Genomic DNA, 16,856 nt, shown 5'->3' on the forward strand with positions numbered 1-16,856 from the left:
CAATTCTCCAATAGATTGAACATTCTGTGCAACTTGTCCAGTTAGTCTATTTAAGCTTTCTGTATTTTGGTCAATTTTAGCTGATTGCTGGTCAACCTTTCTGTCCAGAGCCTCCAACTTTTCAAAAATTTTCTCCAAGATAGTGCCACTTGCTCCTGAGGCCATATCTTCCAGTTGTAATTCCTCAGTTTCACCCTCCCCTGATTGTAGCAGGGAAGCCGCTTCTATCTCAGGAGGCAAAGTAGTAGGCAAAACAGGCACAGATGATCTACGCTGTGAGACTGTCGGTAAAGTTAAAGTTGTTTGTCTGGTTCTTCCCCTTTTTCTTGTTCCACTCATTCCAAAGTTATCTAAAAACCAAGGTCAAACTGAATTGTTTGAGAAAATAACAGCCCAGATGGTAACAATCAGACAGGAGGCCGGGAAAGAGAAAATAAAACAAAGTCACTGCTGTGAGTCCAAAATCCTCTAGGTGGAGCTTAAAATGTCTTTGGGGAGGAAGTCCAATCCAATTAAAGTTAATAAATCTAATTTAATATCCAAAGATCTTCTCAAAGATAGATTTTAGCAGAGTTGATACTTAAAGCCAAACAATGTTTCCAAAAGTGCTTAGACAGCAAATGTTTCAAAGTAACAAGTTCAAACTCAGTATGTTCCAAAGTTCAGATTCAAAATATCCAAATTTGCAGACTGACTGCTCAGTTACTCAGGCAGCTCCAGTACCTGGGTTTCTTACTTTTATTTGTAATCCAATAGCTCAGCAGAAGAAAGATATCCTTGTCTCAATATAGATCCAAAAATCAGCCACTTAAAGTCCTTAAATCAGCCAAGAAAAACAGTTTAAATAGATGCCAGATCAGTCAATGCAAAACGTTACTCTTTGTCTCCACTCCTCCTGCTCTTTACTTTCAAGTTCAGTGTCAGCGGAAGACGGACTTCCTGTTTATCGTCACTCCGCTTTCGGCCAAATTCACAATTTTAGAAGCTTTAGAAGTGTATTGTCCAAATTACTCACGGGTTGTTGCTTTCCAAAGTTAGCAATTTCAAGAAGAAAGGTCAGCGCTCACCGGCAACAGCAACGCGGCTTCGCTCCGTTGATCGCGAAACGACCCACAGCGCCGCTACCCCCTCCGCGGTCCGGAGCCCCTTACGGGGTCCCTTCGTCGTTTTAGGGGCTGCTTTTGGCGCCCGCCGGGTCTCAGGACCACAGGCTTCTGCTGCCTGTGGTTTTTCTGGATGGGCCCCCGCTTCGCCGCAGCGGGCGACCCGTTTCACCGGAGCTACCCTCTCCCAGTCAGGAGCTGGCAGCCATTACCGTTCGCGCCGCCTCCGGAAACAACAATTCCCCAATACCCAGCATATAAGGTGCCTTCTGCAGTGGATGGGAAGGTCCCACTGCTGGAGGCAGACTCTTCTCCTCCCCTTCACGCTGGTAACTCATCCCTGCTTTTAATAGACTTATCTGTTCCCTCCGTGAATAACCAATCCAAGAATGGAACTCAGGATAACACCCCCCTGGATAAATCGTTGTCCCTTCACCCCTCCATGCCGGACTTGGAATCAACATACATCGAAGACCATCCACGTCCTGAGACGGCAGTGGCCACCTCAGGCCAGGCTTCTCCACCAAAAATCCAACAATCATGTGAGGAAGACGCCACAATGCCGAGAGTCACCACAGAGTGGACTGAAGACCCAGCAGGACATATAAACCAAATGATCACAAGTGGATCGGTTAGATCCCCAAAGAGGACGGACCCAGCGGACTTGGCAGGAGCCTCTTCAGGGCCTAGTTGGGCCCGACAGCTAAAAACGTCAAATATTATCTCTATTCACAATAGCTCAAGAGGCACACCTGCGCCAAAAGGAGAGAAGTCATCTACCATTAGTCAAAGGAAAATTACTGACTTCTTTAAATTTGACAACCCACCAAGATCAGCGTTCCCCCCTTCTCCATTGTGACTACCCAAACCTCAGTCAAATCTTCCCCCATTCTCCCTTCTAAGCTGGAATATAGCAGGTTGGAAGGGGAAAAAATCTGACCCGGACTTTGTAAAACTAATAAACTCACACCAAGTAATTCTCTTGCAGGAAACATGGGAAGAGGGGAGAGTAGATATTAATGGTTTTGATGTTACATCATTACCGGCATGCCCGTCTACTAAAGGAGGCCGGCCTAGTGGAGGATTAGTTATAGCAATTTCCTTGAAAATACAGGCAAAACTCACGCTTGTAAACGCTTCCACCTTTGCAATTACAGCCCTGGTTACGGGGAAAAACTTTGAACTTGTTATAACAAATGTTTATCTTCCTCCTGGAGGCAACATTGCAGACTTATACAATAAATGGGGAATCTTGGAGGAACATCTTACTCTTTGTCACTCCAAATACCCCAATATACCCAATGTTATAGCAGGGGATTTCACTGCTCGCATTGCAACCAACTGGGAGTCTTTAATCAAAGCCAAATGGTGGATAAGCCCAGAATTCATTAATGACCTCTCCCTCCATAATCAAAGACTTTCCAAAGACAAAAGGGTAAATGAAGCAGGAACCCTTCTTTACCAATTGGTACTACGTCTAAACTTAGTGATTCTAAACGGGAACTGCCCGCCTGACGTACCGGGTGAGTTTACACACATAAGCTCCTCTGCAAACAGTGTCCTGGATTATATGTTAGTATCTCATGATATATTCCCCAAATTTTCCCATTTTAAAGTTGAAAATATTCAATTGAGCGACCACCTACCGTTGGTCGCCATAATGACTATAGACTGGACCCCAGATGGAGACAGACACCCAACACATCTGATTACGAACTCAGTATTGCAAATCAAAAGTGTCAAATGGTCCGAACTACAGGCCCAAAAATACTCAGCATATTTTCGACAAGGACTAAAACAAGCATATTCAGGCTTAATCGAGGATTATGATGATTATGACCAAACTCTAAGACTATTCTCGAATTTGTCGGAAGATCTAACGTCTTTTTTCTCTGTCCCGACGCATAAAATAAACCGAACACAAAGGAAGATAGGTGCATTGTGGTTTAACAGTGCTTGTAAACAGGCTAGACAACTTCTTGGTAACATCTACAAAGAGTATAAAGCCTCCGGGGCAACGGTCTTGCCAAAAGAATATTTCCAAGCAAAATCGGCCTACAAGCAAATTCAAAAGGAAGCCAGACAGGAATGGCAAGCAAATCAATGGCGGGCAATTATAGAAGCCTCATCATCACGGAACTCCAGACAATTTTGGCTCCTTGTAAATAAAAGAACTAAAAGATACCCTTTGACTATTATTCCTGCCCTGGTTTGGGAATCTTACTTAAAAAATTACTTTGCCACAACTGACTGTATTGCTAACACAAGAGATGAATTCCAAGATCAGCTTCCCCTCTGGCCCCCCACCGATCCGGAAGACATCCATGATCTGATCGTTAAACTCAAAACAGGGAAAGCACCTGGGCCAGACCTGATCCCGGCAGAAGCTATAAAATACCACGCGGACTGGTGGGCCAAAGTCCTGGCGACCATCTTCGATGCCGTTAACAACTCTGGAATGATCCCGGAAGTATGGAAGGACGCTGTTATCGTTCCAATCCACAAAAAGGGCTCACCAGATGACCCGGGGAATTACAGAAATATCAGTCTGCTCTCAATAGTGGGGAAACTGTATGCCCGCTTCCTGCTGAGCAGACTTATCCAGTGGTCCGAAGAGAAAAAATTAATTGGGCCCGAACAAGCTGGATTCCGCCCAAAACAGTCAACAATTAATCATATTCTAATTTTACAGCATCTTGCCTGGAAATATTCCACCCCAAAGGGTGGCCAACTCTGTGTGGCATTCATTGACCTAAGGGCAGCATTCGATAGTATCCCCAGGAGCATCCTCTGGGAAAAACTCACCCGCTGGGGCATCGACAGAAGGCTTCTCTGGCTAATAATCAAACTCCATGAGAACTCAGCGGCTAGAGTGAGATTCACCCCGGAGGGTGATCTCACCAATTCAATTCCTATTAACAGAGGTGTCCGACAGGGTTGTATATTGGCTCCATTCCTGTTCAATTTGTTCATAAGCGACATGAGGACTCCCCTAATAGAGGCTCAAGAAAGGATTCATGCACCCCGCCTAGCACTTTATCGCTGCCCTTTGTTACTATATGCGGATGACGCAGTCATCCTTTCCTTTTCTAGAGTAGGTCTCAGGAGGGCCTTGAAAATTTTTGGATCATATTGTAACGCAAATTCCCTTACAATTAATTATGGGAAATCTAAGATACTAGTTTTCTCAAAGAGCCGGAAACTCCATAATTGGAAAATTGATGGGAGAGCCATCGAACAAGTCTATAAATTCCAATATTTGGGAGTTTGGTTACAACATAACCTTAGATGGAAGGCCCATGTAGCCTATGTTACAAATAGAGCCAAAGCTATCTCCTTGGCGATCTTGCGATTCTTCTTCACCGATGGGGCCCTTCATATCCCATCGGCGTTGAAAGTCTTCAAGGCCAAGGTGATTCCGACAATTGCTTATGCCATCTCAATTTGGGGGACTTTTGTCAATCTATCTCACCTAGAGGTTATTCAAAATCAGTTTTTAAGAGGGATATTGAAACTGCCCAACTGTGTAAGTAATACAGCGTTACGCACGGAACTTAACACTGTATCCCTGGAAAACGCTCTGTGGAAGCACATACTTTGTCATTGGTTATCTCTATGGCACAATCTCCCAAACTTGTACTTGATACAATGTATGTGGAGAGATGATTTCCAGAGCCCATGGGTAAAAAATTTACAGCTGAAAATTACAGCAATGGGAATCTCCCCATCCAAATTACTAGAGCAGGACATAGTTCCAGCTAAAAGAACAGTAACCTGTAAACTAGAGGAGATGGACTTGCAGCAGAAAATGGTCTTGGGCAACGGTACCTGCTCACCTCTAAACCTTGGTTTATTACCCCTCTTAAGGCTCCCAAACTATTTGAATTCCTTAACTTCTTCGGCTCATAGATATGCCTTTGTAAAGGCAAGATTCAACACCTTCCCATCAAACGTGCTGAGAAATAGATTCTCCAATGGACAGATATCGCTCTTATGTGATTGTAATTGTGGGGCACCGGAATCGTTGCATCACATAATTCTTGATTGTGCTTTTCACTTATCGGCCAGGAGCAAGTTTCTTGCTCAATATCTTAAGGGAATTGCCGATGATACAACTGAAGCCAAACTGAGATATCTATTAAATGATGATGACCCCCTAAGATCACTCATGGTTGCCAGATTCTTGATCAGCGTCCTATCCCTAAAGAAGAGAAACGGACTCTTGTGTGGCTCGGATAATCCCTTTAAACCATGATCTATGTTTTAGGATGTAATTAGGTATTATCACCATTGATGTCTTCTATTAATTTATGAGCAGAGGGCGATGTTTATGTTACAAATTTTGTAATGTATGATGTTGGTCTTTTGTTTTTGTTTTGCTTTGGTTCTTGTCTGTTTTTTGTAAGTTTTGGAGGTTTTAAATTTGGAGGTTCAAGTACATTATGGTGGTATGGGAAACTGTCGTGTGATGGGCCAATGGCCGTAATAAAGATCAATCCAATCCAATCCAATCCAGGGGCATTACAGGATTCCTTTTGGTGTACCGACCTCCCCGCTGCACCAAGGATTCCCTGCCCGAGCTGCTTCAGGTCGTGGCGGATGTTCTCCTGGAGACACCTAGCTTGGTCGTCCTAGGGGATTTTAACATCCATGCCGACACGACCTTACAAGGGGCAGCTCGGGACTTCGTGGAAAGCATGGCCTCCATGGGGCTGTCCCTGAATAAGTTTGGCCCAACCCATAGCCACGGACATGCCTTGGACCTGGTTTTTACCTCTATGGATGTTGGTGATCTGACACTAAGTAAAAGTGAAACAAAAGAAGTGCCATGGTCAGATCACTTCCTGGTGCAACTGGACTTCTCTGCGACCCATCCCCTCTGCAGGGAGGTGGGACCAATTCGGATGGTCCGCCCCCGCCACTTAATGGATCCAAATGGTTTCCAGAGAGTGGTAGGGGATGCTTTATCCCATGTTGATGGCCTTTCAGCTGATTCCCTGGTGGCCCGCTGGAATGCGGAGTTAACCAGGTCTATTGACTTTTTTTTTAATATAGTATTTTTATTGGTTTTTACACATATCAAAGACAATACAAAACAAAACACAAACATCAAAGACATACAACAAAAATTTGACTTCCCCATACCTTCCCTTCGCTACATCCTTATTTTGCCATTTTTTCGAGCAACTCATCAGTCAGTTTTTAATCAAATCCCTTTTAAATTTACTTAAAGTTTAAGATTTACAGCTGTAATTCTTTATTTCTTACCCCTTGACATCTTATCAGTCCACGATTTTACAATAATTTTTAAGATATATTTTAAATTTCCTCCAGTCCTCTTCCACTGTCTCTTTCCTCTGGTCACGGATTCTGCCGGTCATCTCTGCCAGTCCCATATATTCCATCACCTTCGACTGCCATTCTTCCAGAGTAGGTAATTCTTGCATCTTCCAATACTTTGCCAACAGGATTCTTGCTGCTGTGGTTGCGTACATAAAAAACGTCTTATCCTTCTTTGGTACCAATTGGCTGACCATGCCCAAGAGAAAAGCCTCCGGTTTCTTTATAAATGTCCACTTAAGGACTTTCTTAATTTCATTATAGATCATTTCCCAGTAGGCCTTAATCTTTGGGCAGGTCCACCAAAGATGATAAAAAGTACCTTCAGCCTCATTACATTTCCAACATTTGTTATTGGGCAAATGATAGATCTTTGCAAGTTTGACTGGGGTCATGTACCACCTATAGATCATTTTCATTATGTTCTCTTTCAGGGCACTACATGCCGTAAATTTAATACCGGTGGTCCATAACTGTTCCCAGTCAACAAACATAATATCATGACCGATGTCCTGTGCCCATTTAATCATAGCTGATTTCACCATTTCATCCTGTGTGTTCCATTTCAGCAGCAAATTGTACATTTTAGATAAATTCTTAGTATTGTATTCTAACAATTCTGTTTCTAACTTTGACCTCTCATTCTGAAAACCAAGTTTCCTGTCCTGCTTAAATGTCTCATTTATCTGACGATAATGTAGCCAATCTCGAACTTTGTGCTTTAGCTTCTCAAAACTTTGAAGCTTCAGTTTTTCACCATCATATTCTAAAATTTCACAATATTTAGGCCAATTAGAGTCCATGTTAAGTTTTTTCACTGCTTTCGCTTCCATTGGTGACAACCACCTAGGGGTTTTACTTTCCAATAGATCCTTGTATCTATTCCAAACATTATACAATGCTTTCCTGACAATATGGTTTTTAAAGCTTTTATAGACCTTTACCTTGTCATACCACAGATATGCATGCCAACCAAAGCTATTGTCATATCCTTCCAGATCAAGAATGTCTGTATCTTCCAGAAGTAGCCATTGCTTCAACCAGCAAAATGCTGCTGATTCATAATAAAGTCTTAAGTCTGGCAGGGCGAAGCCCCCTCTATCTTTTGCATCAGTTAAAATCTTAAATTTTATTCTGGGCTTTTTGCCCTGCCAGACAAATTTAGATATATCTTTCTGCCACTTCTTGAAGCAGTCCATTTTGTCTAGAATTTGCAATGTCTGAAATAAAAACAACATTCTTGGCAATACATTCATCTTGATAACAGCAATTCGGCCTAACAAGGAAAGTTTCAGCCTAGACCATATATCTAGATCTTTTTTTACTTCTGACCAGCATTTTTCGTAGTTATCTTTAAATAAATTCACATTTTTAGATGTTAAATTTACCCCCAGGTACTTAACCTTTTTTGCTATTTCCAACCCAGTTTCACTCTGAAACCTATCTTTCTCCTCATTTGTTAGATTTTTTTCCAGCACCTTTGTTTTCTGTTTGTTTAATTTAAATCCTGCGACCTGGCTGAATATCTCCATTAATTCTGAAACTCTTTTGGTACTAGCTTCTGGCTGTTGCAAAGTTAACACTAGATCATCTGCAAATGCCCTTAACTTATATTGTTTGGTTCCGACCTGTATTCCTTTTACCAGCTGGTCCTTTCTAATCATGTTTAGTAAAACCTCCAGGACAGATATAAACAGTAAAGGGGATATAGGGCATCCCTGTCGTGTGCCTTTCTCTATTGGTATTTCATCCATTACCACATTGTTCACAATTAATTTAGCTCTTTGTTCAGAGTATATTGCACCTATACCGTTTTCAAACCCTTGGCCTACCCCCATCCCGTGGAGATTCTTCTTCATGAATTTCCAAGAAATGTTGTCAAAGGCTTTCTCCGCGTCCACAAAAATCAAAACTACCTTTCTATTGATGTCCACCTCTAGCAACTCCAAAATGTCTATAATATTCCTCACATTATCTGACATATGTCTCCCTGGGAGAAAGCCTGTTTGATTCTTGTGAATCTCCTCTGCCAGTACTCTCTTAAATCTTTTCACTAAAACGTCTGCAAAAATTTTATAATCCACATTCAGGAGTGATATAGGGCGGTAGTTCTTAACTTGATGTTTCTCAGTTTCTGTCTTCGGTATAAGTGAGATGAATGCTTCTTTCCACGATTCGGGAGCCTTTTTCCCCTCTAGTATCTGGTTGCATACTTCCTTCAATGGTTGTATTAACCATTCCTTGAGGGCTTTGTAGTATTTCGCAGTCAAGCCGTCTGGTCCTGGTGATTTCCCCAATTTCATATTCTGAATGGCACCCTCTATTTCCTGTTCTGTAATTTTTTCATTCAAAATCCTTTTATTTTGTTCTGTAATTTTTGGTAGTCCGTACTCTTTAACAAATTCCTCCATTTCTTGTTCATTTACAGGCCCTTGTGCATACAGTTTTTTAAAGAAACTTTGAAAACAGTTACTTATCTCATTCGGTTTGTTAACAAGTTTCCCATCTATTTCCAAGGATGTCACAGTATTTAGCTTTTGTCTCTTTTTCAGTTGCCATGACAGCAGTTTCCCACATTTATCTGCTGATTCAAAAGTCTTTTGTCTCATTTGCTTTATTTTCCATTCTATCTCTTGATTCATCAATTCCATATATTGTGTCTGGTAATATTTTATTTCTCTTAAAATCTCCTGAGACTTTGGTTTGGATCTCAATTTCTTCTCTCCTTCTTTTATCTGTTTCAAAATCTTTTCCTTTCTCTCATTTTGTTTTTTCCTCTTTATAGAATTCTGCTGGATTAGGAAACCGCGCATCACGGCCTTACTTGCGTCCCATACTATTCTTTTTTCCACCTCCGTTCTCAAATTTATCTCAAAATAGTCCTTCACTATTTTTTGGGCCTTTTGATAAATTTCTTCATCTCTAAATAGGGTGTCATTCATTCTCCATCTAAAGGTTCCAGCCGTTGTTAATTTCATTTCCATCTTAACTGCATTGTGGTCGGAACAGGTTTTTGTGCAGATTTCTGTTTTTTTCACTCTTGGTGCCAGATTGCTAGAAATCCAAATTTGATCAATTCTAGTCCAGGTCATTTTTGCTTCAGAGAAGAAGGTTCCCTCTCTTTCCAGAGGGTTCCTTGTTCTCCAAATATCAATCAAGTCCATGGTGTCAGTGAGTTCAAAGAAAGTCTTTGGTAGTCTCCCATCCTTGGATATTACTTGTCTTTGAGCTTTGTCCATATTTGTGGAGACAACTCCATTCAAGTCGCCCATCAATATAATTTTAAAGTCCATAAAGTCCATTAAGGTCTCGTGCAACTTCTTGAAGAACTCTGCCTTCCCCTCATTAGGTGCATAAACCCCAACAATTAAAATCTTTTCTCCTTGAATTTGAATTTCTACTGCCAGGTATCTTCCTTCATCATCTTTAAAAATCATTTTTGGTTCCCATTTTTCCTTGGCATAAATCACCACCCCTCTTTTCTTAACTTTGTCTGAGGAAACAAATTCCAGTCCTAATCTCTTATTTATCAGAAGTTTCCTGTGTATCCTGGCAATATGGGTTTCTTGCAAACAGATTATGTCTAACTGTTCTTTCTTTAATATATGAAAGACTTGATCTCTTTTTCGGGGATGGTTTAGACCATTGCAGTTCCAACTCAGAAGTTGCAGGGACATTTTGTTATTGGGTATTTTTCCCACCCACTGCTCCAAGTTCTTGTTCCTCGTCAGTCGGTGCTGGGTTCAATCCAAACGATAGGTTTGCAATGTCCGGTATTTCCCCCTCTCTCACGGTTCCTTTCTGAAAGTCCTCAAAGTTTCTCTCCAAAAAGTATTCTTTGTCTTGAATTGTTTTTATTTTGATTTTCTTCCCTTTGAAGTTGAAAGACAGCCCTTGTGGGAATTCCCACCTGAATTGAATGTTGTTTTGTTTCAGTAGGTCAACTAAGTCTTTAAATTGTGTTCTCACCTCCAAAAAATATCTGGGAATATCTTTAAAAATCTGTATTTGGGAGTTTTTAATAACCAATGCCTTCTGGAAGTGTAAATTCAGTATTTTGTCTCTTTCTTCCTTGGATCTGAGGGTAATTAAACAATCCCTTGGTTTCTTGCCTTGCTTTCTGCCAATCCGGAAGGCTGTAGTTATTGCAAAATCCTCTTCCTCTCCCTCTAACTCATCACTCCAAAATTCTTGGAACTTGTCTGTAAGAAATTCCCCAAGCTTGTCCTCTTCCTCTTCAGGTACCAGTCTCAGTTTCAAGTTCTTGCCTTTCCTCTCCAGTTCCATAAGGGCCAAGGCTGCATCATGTTCATATACTTTCTTTGCAATAGGAACAAATTTCCCTTTAGTTTCCTCGGCCGTGCTCCTAGCGCTCTCGGCTATTCTCCTTATTTCTGTACTTTCCTGAATTAAACGATTTATAGAATCTGTATTAGACGATATTGTCGTTGTGTTCAAATCCAGTCTTGTTGTCAATTCTGTCAGTTTCTTAGAGTTCTCTGTAGATTGCTTGGTAAGTGCTTCTAAAGATTCATTTATCCTGAGTAAAGCCTGTGTCATGGAATCCATTGATACTGTTGTTGTTCTTTCCTGTGCAGCTGAGGCTCCTGACAAGGAGCCTCTTTTCTTTTGAGCCTGAGCCTGCTTTGCTTTGGATCTTGTTGATATTTCATCCAGTGGACCGCTCATATCTCAAGGTCGTTCCCACAGGAACAGTTGCAAGTGGAAAATCCCACTGTTTCTGCCTCAGTACAACAACAGTCTCTCTTTTAGACCTCTAGAGGGAGTACATTATATCCAGTACAGGAACAAAGAAACAGGGAGAGAAGTAGCCATACAAAGTTCCAAAAGTGAAAGTCCAAGTAAAGACCCTACTTTGTTGCAGTTTAAAATGTTACAGTTCTTGTCCACTAAAGTCCCGTTATTTTATTTCAGATAAATCTTACTTTGTATCCACCATCTAGTTTGACAGTTCACTCCCAGGCGCTCACTGCCCCGGCAGCCTGGCCAGAGGTGTTGACAGCGGAAAATTTCCGTTTCCAAACTCCTTTCTTCAAACAAACAAAATTAAGTCAATTTTTCTTCCCCCCTCTCCCACTCTCCAGGGGGGAGGTCCTCTTTCGATGTCAGGTTAACGAAGTTGAGAAAGATAAATACGTTCCCTTTAAATGCAGCTTACTCCTTTCGTTGCTCAATCAAACATGTAGTTCCGGGAGGCTGACTTCCTTAATTTTTGCCTGACCCGTTTTCAGCCTAATCTTCTTAAGTTTTAAAGTCCCGTTCACTTTATTTGTCGGTCTTACTCACGGGTATTGTTGCCAATCGGTAGTTTCAGGAAGGAATCGGCGCTCTCCGTCAATGGCGACGCGGCTTCGCTCCGTGGGCTGGGTTGCGATCCTCAGCACCGCGCTCACACCCGCTGCCGCTCCGGAGCCTTTAAAAAGGCTCTTTCGCGATACCGGGGGGCGCAAAGGTGCCCACCGAATCTCCTTGCTCACAGGCTTCAGCGCCTGTGATTTTAGGGGTCCCCCGCTCGCCGTAGCGGGTCAGACCCAAACTCACGGAGCAGTCCTGCTTCGGAGCTCGAAGCAAGGACCGCCATTAACGCTGGCGCCGACCGGAAGTCTCCTCCCAGGGCTATTGACTTTTTGGCTCCGAAGCGCCCTCTCCGATTGAATGGAGCCCGGAGGGCCCCGTGGTTTTCCACGGATCTGAGGGCAATGAAACAATCGTTGAGACGGCTAGAGCGCCGGTGGCGGATAACTCATTCCGAATCTGACCGGACACAGGTTAGAGCTCAACGTCAAGCCTACCAAGTGGCGATAGCGATGGCGAAGAAGAATTTCTTCACCACCTCTATTGCATCTGCAGAAAACAGCAGCAGGAGACTTTTTCAGGTGGTTCACAATTTAGCGGAACCACCTGTAACATCGGGGCCCAGTACGGGCCACATATTCTCCTGCAATGATTTTGCAAAGTTTTTTGCAGATAAAATCGGGAAGAAGTAGACTCCACCGTGGGAGCAGGGCCAGGGCGGGAGAGTGCTAGAGTTCTGTCTAGTCAAGTTGAGTGGGATCAATTCCAATCTGTTACCTCCGAGGATGTGGACAGGCTGCTTGGACGAGTGAAACCAACCACCTGTCTCCTGGATCCTTGCCCATCCTGGCTTATAAAAGCTAGCCGGGAAGGACTGGGCGATGGGCTTCGTGGGGTGGTGAATGCTTCCCTCCGTGAGGGAGCCTTCCCAGACCCACTGAAAGAGGCGGTTATTAAACCGCTTCTTAAAAAACCATCTTTAGATGCGGCCACAATGGCCAACTATCGCCCAGTCTCAAATCTTCCATTCTTGGGCAAGGTGATAGAGCGAGCGGTTGCCGAACAACTCCAGGCACGCCTCGAAGAAGCGGACCATTTGGATCCCTTCCAGTCGGGATTCAGGCCTCATCATGGGACTGAAACTGCCTTGGTCGCACTGGTTGATGATCTCCGGCGGGCTAGGGACAAAGGTGAGAGCTGTTTCCTAGTTCTGCTGGATCTCTCAGCGGCGTTTGATACCATCGACCATAACATCCTTCTGGACCGTCTTGAGGGGCTGGGAGCTGGGGGCACTGTCCTACAGTGGTTCCGCTCCTTCCTCCTGGGCCGTGTTCAGAAAGTGGTGGTGGGGGATGAGTGTTCAGACCCCTGGGCTCTCACTTGTGGGGTGCCTCAGGGTTCTGTCCTCTCCCCCATGCTTTTCAACATTTACATGCAGCCGCTGGGAGAGATCATCAGGAGGTTTGGGCTGGGTGTTCATCAGTATGCAGATGATACCCAGCTCTACCTCTCTTTTAAATCAGAACCAGTGAGGGCAGTGAAGGTACTGTGTGAGTGTCTGGAGGCGGTTGGAGGATGGATGGCGGCTAAGAGATTGAGATTGAATCCTGACAAGACAGAAGTACTGTTTCTGGGGGACAGGAGGCGGGCAGGTGTGGAGGATTCCCTGGTCCTGAATGGGGTAACTGTGCCCCTGAAGGACCAGGTGCGCAGCTTGGGAGTCATTTTGGACTCACAGCTGTCCATGGAGGCACAGGTCAAATCTGTGTCCAGGGCAGCTGTTTACCAGCTCCATCTGGTACGTAGGCTGAGACCCTATCTGCCTGCGGACTGTCTCGCCAGAGTGGTGCATGCTCTGGTTATCTCCCGCTTGGACTACTGCAATGCACTCTACCTGGGACTACCTTTGAAGGTGACTCGGAAACTACAACTAATCCAGAATGCGGCAGCTAGACTGGTGACTGGGAGCGGCTGCCGAGACCATATAACACCGGTCTTGAAAGACCTACATTGGCTCCCAGTATGTTTCCGAGCACAATTCAAAGTGTTGGTGCTGACCTTTAAAGCCCTAAACGGCCTCGGTCCAGTATACCTGAAGGAGCGTCTCCACCCCCATCATTCTGCCCAGCGCCGACGGCCTTCTGGCGGTTCCCTCATTGCGAGAAGCAAAGCTACAGGGAACCAGGCAGAGGGCCTTCTCGGTAGTGGCGCCCACCCTGTGGAACGCCCTTCCAGCAGATGTCAAAGCGATAAACAACTACCTGACATTCAGAAGACATCTTAAGGAAGCCCTGTTCAGGGAAGTTTTTAACGTGTGATATTTTACTGTACTTTTGGTTTTTATGGAAGCCGCCCAGAGTGGCTGGGGAGGCCCAGCCAGATGGGCGGGGTATAAATAATAAATTATTATTATTATAAAAAGTTTCTGTCATGTGTTGTCTAGTATTTCTAGTATTGTTTAGTATTTCTAAGATGGCTTTGTTTTAATTCAAGGATAAGTGGGATATTATAAATAGATAGATAGATAGATAGATAGATAGATAGATAGATAGATAGATATAGATAGATGATAGACACATAAGCAAACCAGGTAAACTGAATAAGGTAACATTGATGAACACAGGAAGAAACAGAAACTCCATACCTACAAGGAAGTTTGTTGCCGCTTGAAGTGATATTGTTTATATATTTCCAGTTAAGTGTTTAACAGGTCCATTTATTGCTTTGTTCCTTTTACATTTGAAAAAATGAATTGACACAAAGACTGATGAAAAGATGAACGAAGTTATGAACTTAGCTCACCTGTTCCTTCAGAACTTCTGTCGTGGAAACCCTCAGAATCAAGTTCTACTTCATAAACACCTCAACTTATTTTTAACACCTGGTGTGAGTATTTTGAGTTGATGATAAATCTCTTGCATAACAGTCATTTGTACTACCAAGAGTTGCATTCAAATATACCTAAACATTCAGATACATCCCTTTTCCCTAACAGTGGACCAGGGCAGTAATAAGGAGTTGGAGCAGTCCAAAACATCTGCAGGGCAGTAAGTTGGTGACCTTCAGATTTGATCACTAGGGCCACCTCCTTTGTTTTCCCGCTGCAAAGAACTGGAAGTGATCAAATTGCTTAGCTTAGTTGTGTGTGTGTTTGTGTGGTATGTGTAAGATCAGATCTTTCAGAAGCAGACAACACAGGAGACTATGCTCTTATCTTTATTATTTTAATTCACTATAATTAGGCCTGTCATCTGATTAAAGAAATCTTAAGTTGGTTATGGATATTATTTATTTATTAATTGGTTGATTAACTAATCACATTTCCAAATCAGATAAATAGGTACCGCTCTGGCGGGAAGGTAAACGGCGTTTCCGTGCGCTGCTCTGGTTCGCCAGAAGCGGCTTCATCATGCTGGCCACATGACCCAGAAGCTGTACACCGGCTCCCTCGGCCAATAAAGCGAGATGAGCGCCGCAGCCCCAGAGTCGGTCACGACTGGACCTAATGGTCAGGGGTCCCTCTACCTTTAAATGGGCCGCAGGTGGCACTGTAGGTTAAACCACAGAGCCTAAGACTTGCCGATCGGAAGGTCGGCGTTTCGAATCCCTGTGACGGGGTGAGCTCCCGTTTCTCGGTCCCTGCTCCTGCCAACCCAGCAGTTCGAAAGCACATCAAAGTACATTAAAGGTCCTTGGAATGGGAGTTCAGTTATGACACTTGTCCCTTCCCTTCTAGTCCAGTGGCCAATCCCTGACATCTTCAATCAGGATGGGAAATAAACCCTGGAGCGCTGCTGCCACTTATTGTAAAAAATGCTAAGCTAAATGGACCAAGGGGACACTAGGCATGCAGCTACAGCTATATTGAGAAACAACACAAGAAATGAAATCTCAGATCTATTTTATTTACCTTGCCTGGAGGCATTGGGAAGTCTTCCCTGCAGCTTTCTCTGACAGTTCCTACCAGTGCAGTTTTATTATGCGGTAGTAACTTGAGATTCCCATGCGTTCTAACTACTTCAGTCAGAATTTTGTGAAAGCACCATCTTTGCTGTTTTTCTGAGTGGCTTTTTGATTGTTTTTAAATTAGCTTCTTGAGGCTGAAACCATGCGACACATCTTCACAAACAATTACCATCTGTGCAATGAAATTAGTGAGCGGGTGGTGCAGCATTTTGTTCACTGCATCGAGACGCATGGCCGCCATGTGGAATATCTGCGCTTTCTGCAAACCATTGTCAAGGCAGACGGCAAATATGTTAAGAAGTGCCAAGATACGGTAATGACAGAGGTATGTTAACTCAGCTACACATGCAGTTTCTTCTACACTTTCATTATCATCATTTCATCAAGTTACAAGGCGCTTAGCAGTTTCTATATACAGTATGAGTGAAAAAAGATAGGTCCCTATCCTCAAGAAGCGTATAGCATGTGTGTGTGCTGAGCATGTGTAGGTGGCTCTGAGGAAGAGATTTTCAATCTACTGAATCCCTTTTTTATTTACACCTTTCACGTACAGAGAACTGTGCTTTTGAATTGAATCAGGCAAAATCAGCTTACAAATATGTGCAAAAAAAGGCCAAACAGGAATGGCAACTGAACCGCTGGCATGCACTTATAGCTGCCTCAAATACCCGTAATTCCCGAAAATTCTGGCTGTTGGTTAACAAAAAATCTAAAAGATACCCACTAACGATTATTCCTGCCCCAGTTTGGGAATCATTTCTAAAGAACTATTTTGCCTTACCAGACCTTAATATTAATACAATCGATGGATTCTATGAGCAGCTCCCTCTTTGGCCACCCACTGACCCGGAAGAAATCCACGGACTCATTTCTAATCTCAAAGTTGGAAAAGCCCCCGGTCTCGACCTAGTCCCGGCGGAAGCTATAAAACTTCATGCACACTGGTGGGCGAAAATCGTGGCCGTTACTTTTGATGCCGTAAACAACAGTGGGAAGGTTCCAAGAATATGGAAGGATGCGATTATTATTCCAATTCATAAAAAGGGCTCGACAGATGATCCGGGAAATTACAGGAATATCAGTTTATTGTCAATAATTGGGAAAATATATGCACGGTTCTTGTTAACTAAG

At 43.3% G+C, this 16,856-nt stretch overlaps 1 protein-coding gene across 6 annotated transcripts in view; it reads left to right on the forward strand.

Annotated features, from left to right (window-relative positions):
- The window catches only part of ITPR2 (inositol 1,4,5-trisphosphate receptor type 2), a 313,187-nt gene that overhangs the window by 114,787 nt on the left and 181,544 nt on the right, over nucleotides 1-16,856 (forward strand). For all 6 annotated transcript variants that reach the window (XM_081927580.1, XM_081927582.1, XM_081927583.1 and 3 more), the window contains 2 exons: nucleotides 14,523-14,645; nucleotides 15,850-16,050. In XM_081927580.1, the coding sequence (XP_081783706.1) occupies nucleotides 14,523-14,645; nucleotides 15,850-16,050 (324 nt within the window). The remainder of the gene's footprint in view (nucleotides 1-14,522; nucleotides 14,646-15,849; nucleotides 16,051-16,856) is intronic.

The sequence above is a fragment of the Podarcis melisellensis genome (genome assembly GCF_964234715.1).
Source record: "Podarcis melisellensis genome assembly, chromosome: 10".
NCBI lineage: Eukaryota > Metazoa > Chordata > Lepidosauria > Squamata > Lacertidae > Podarcis > Podarcis melisellensis.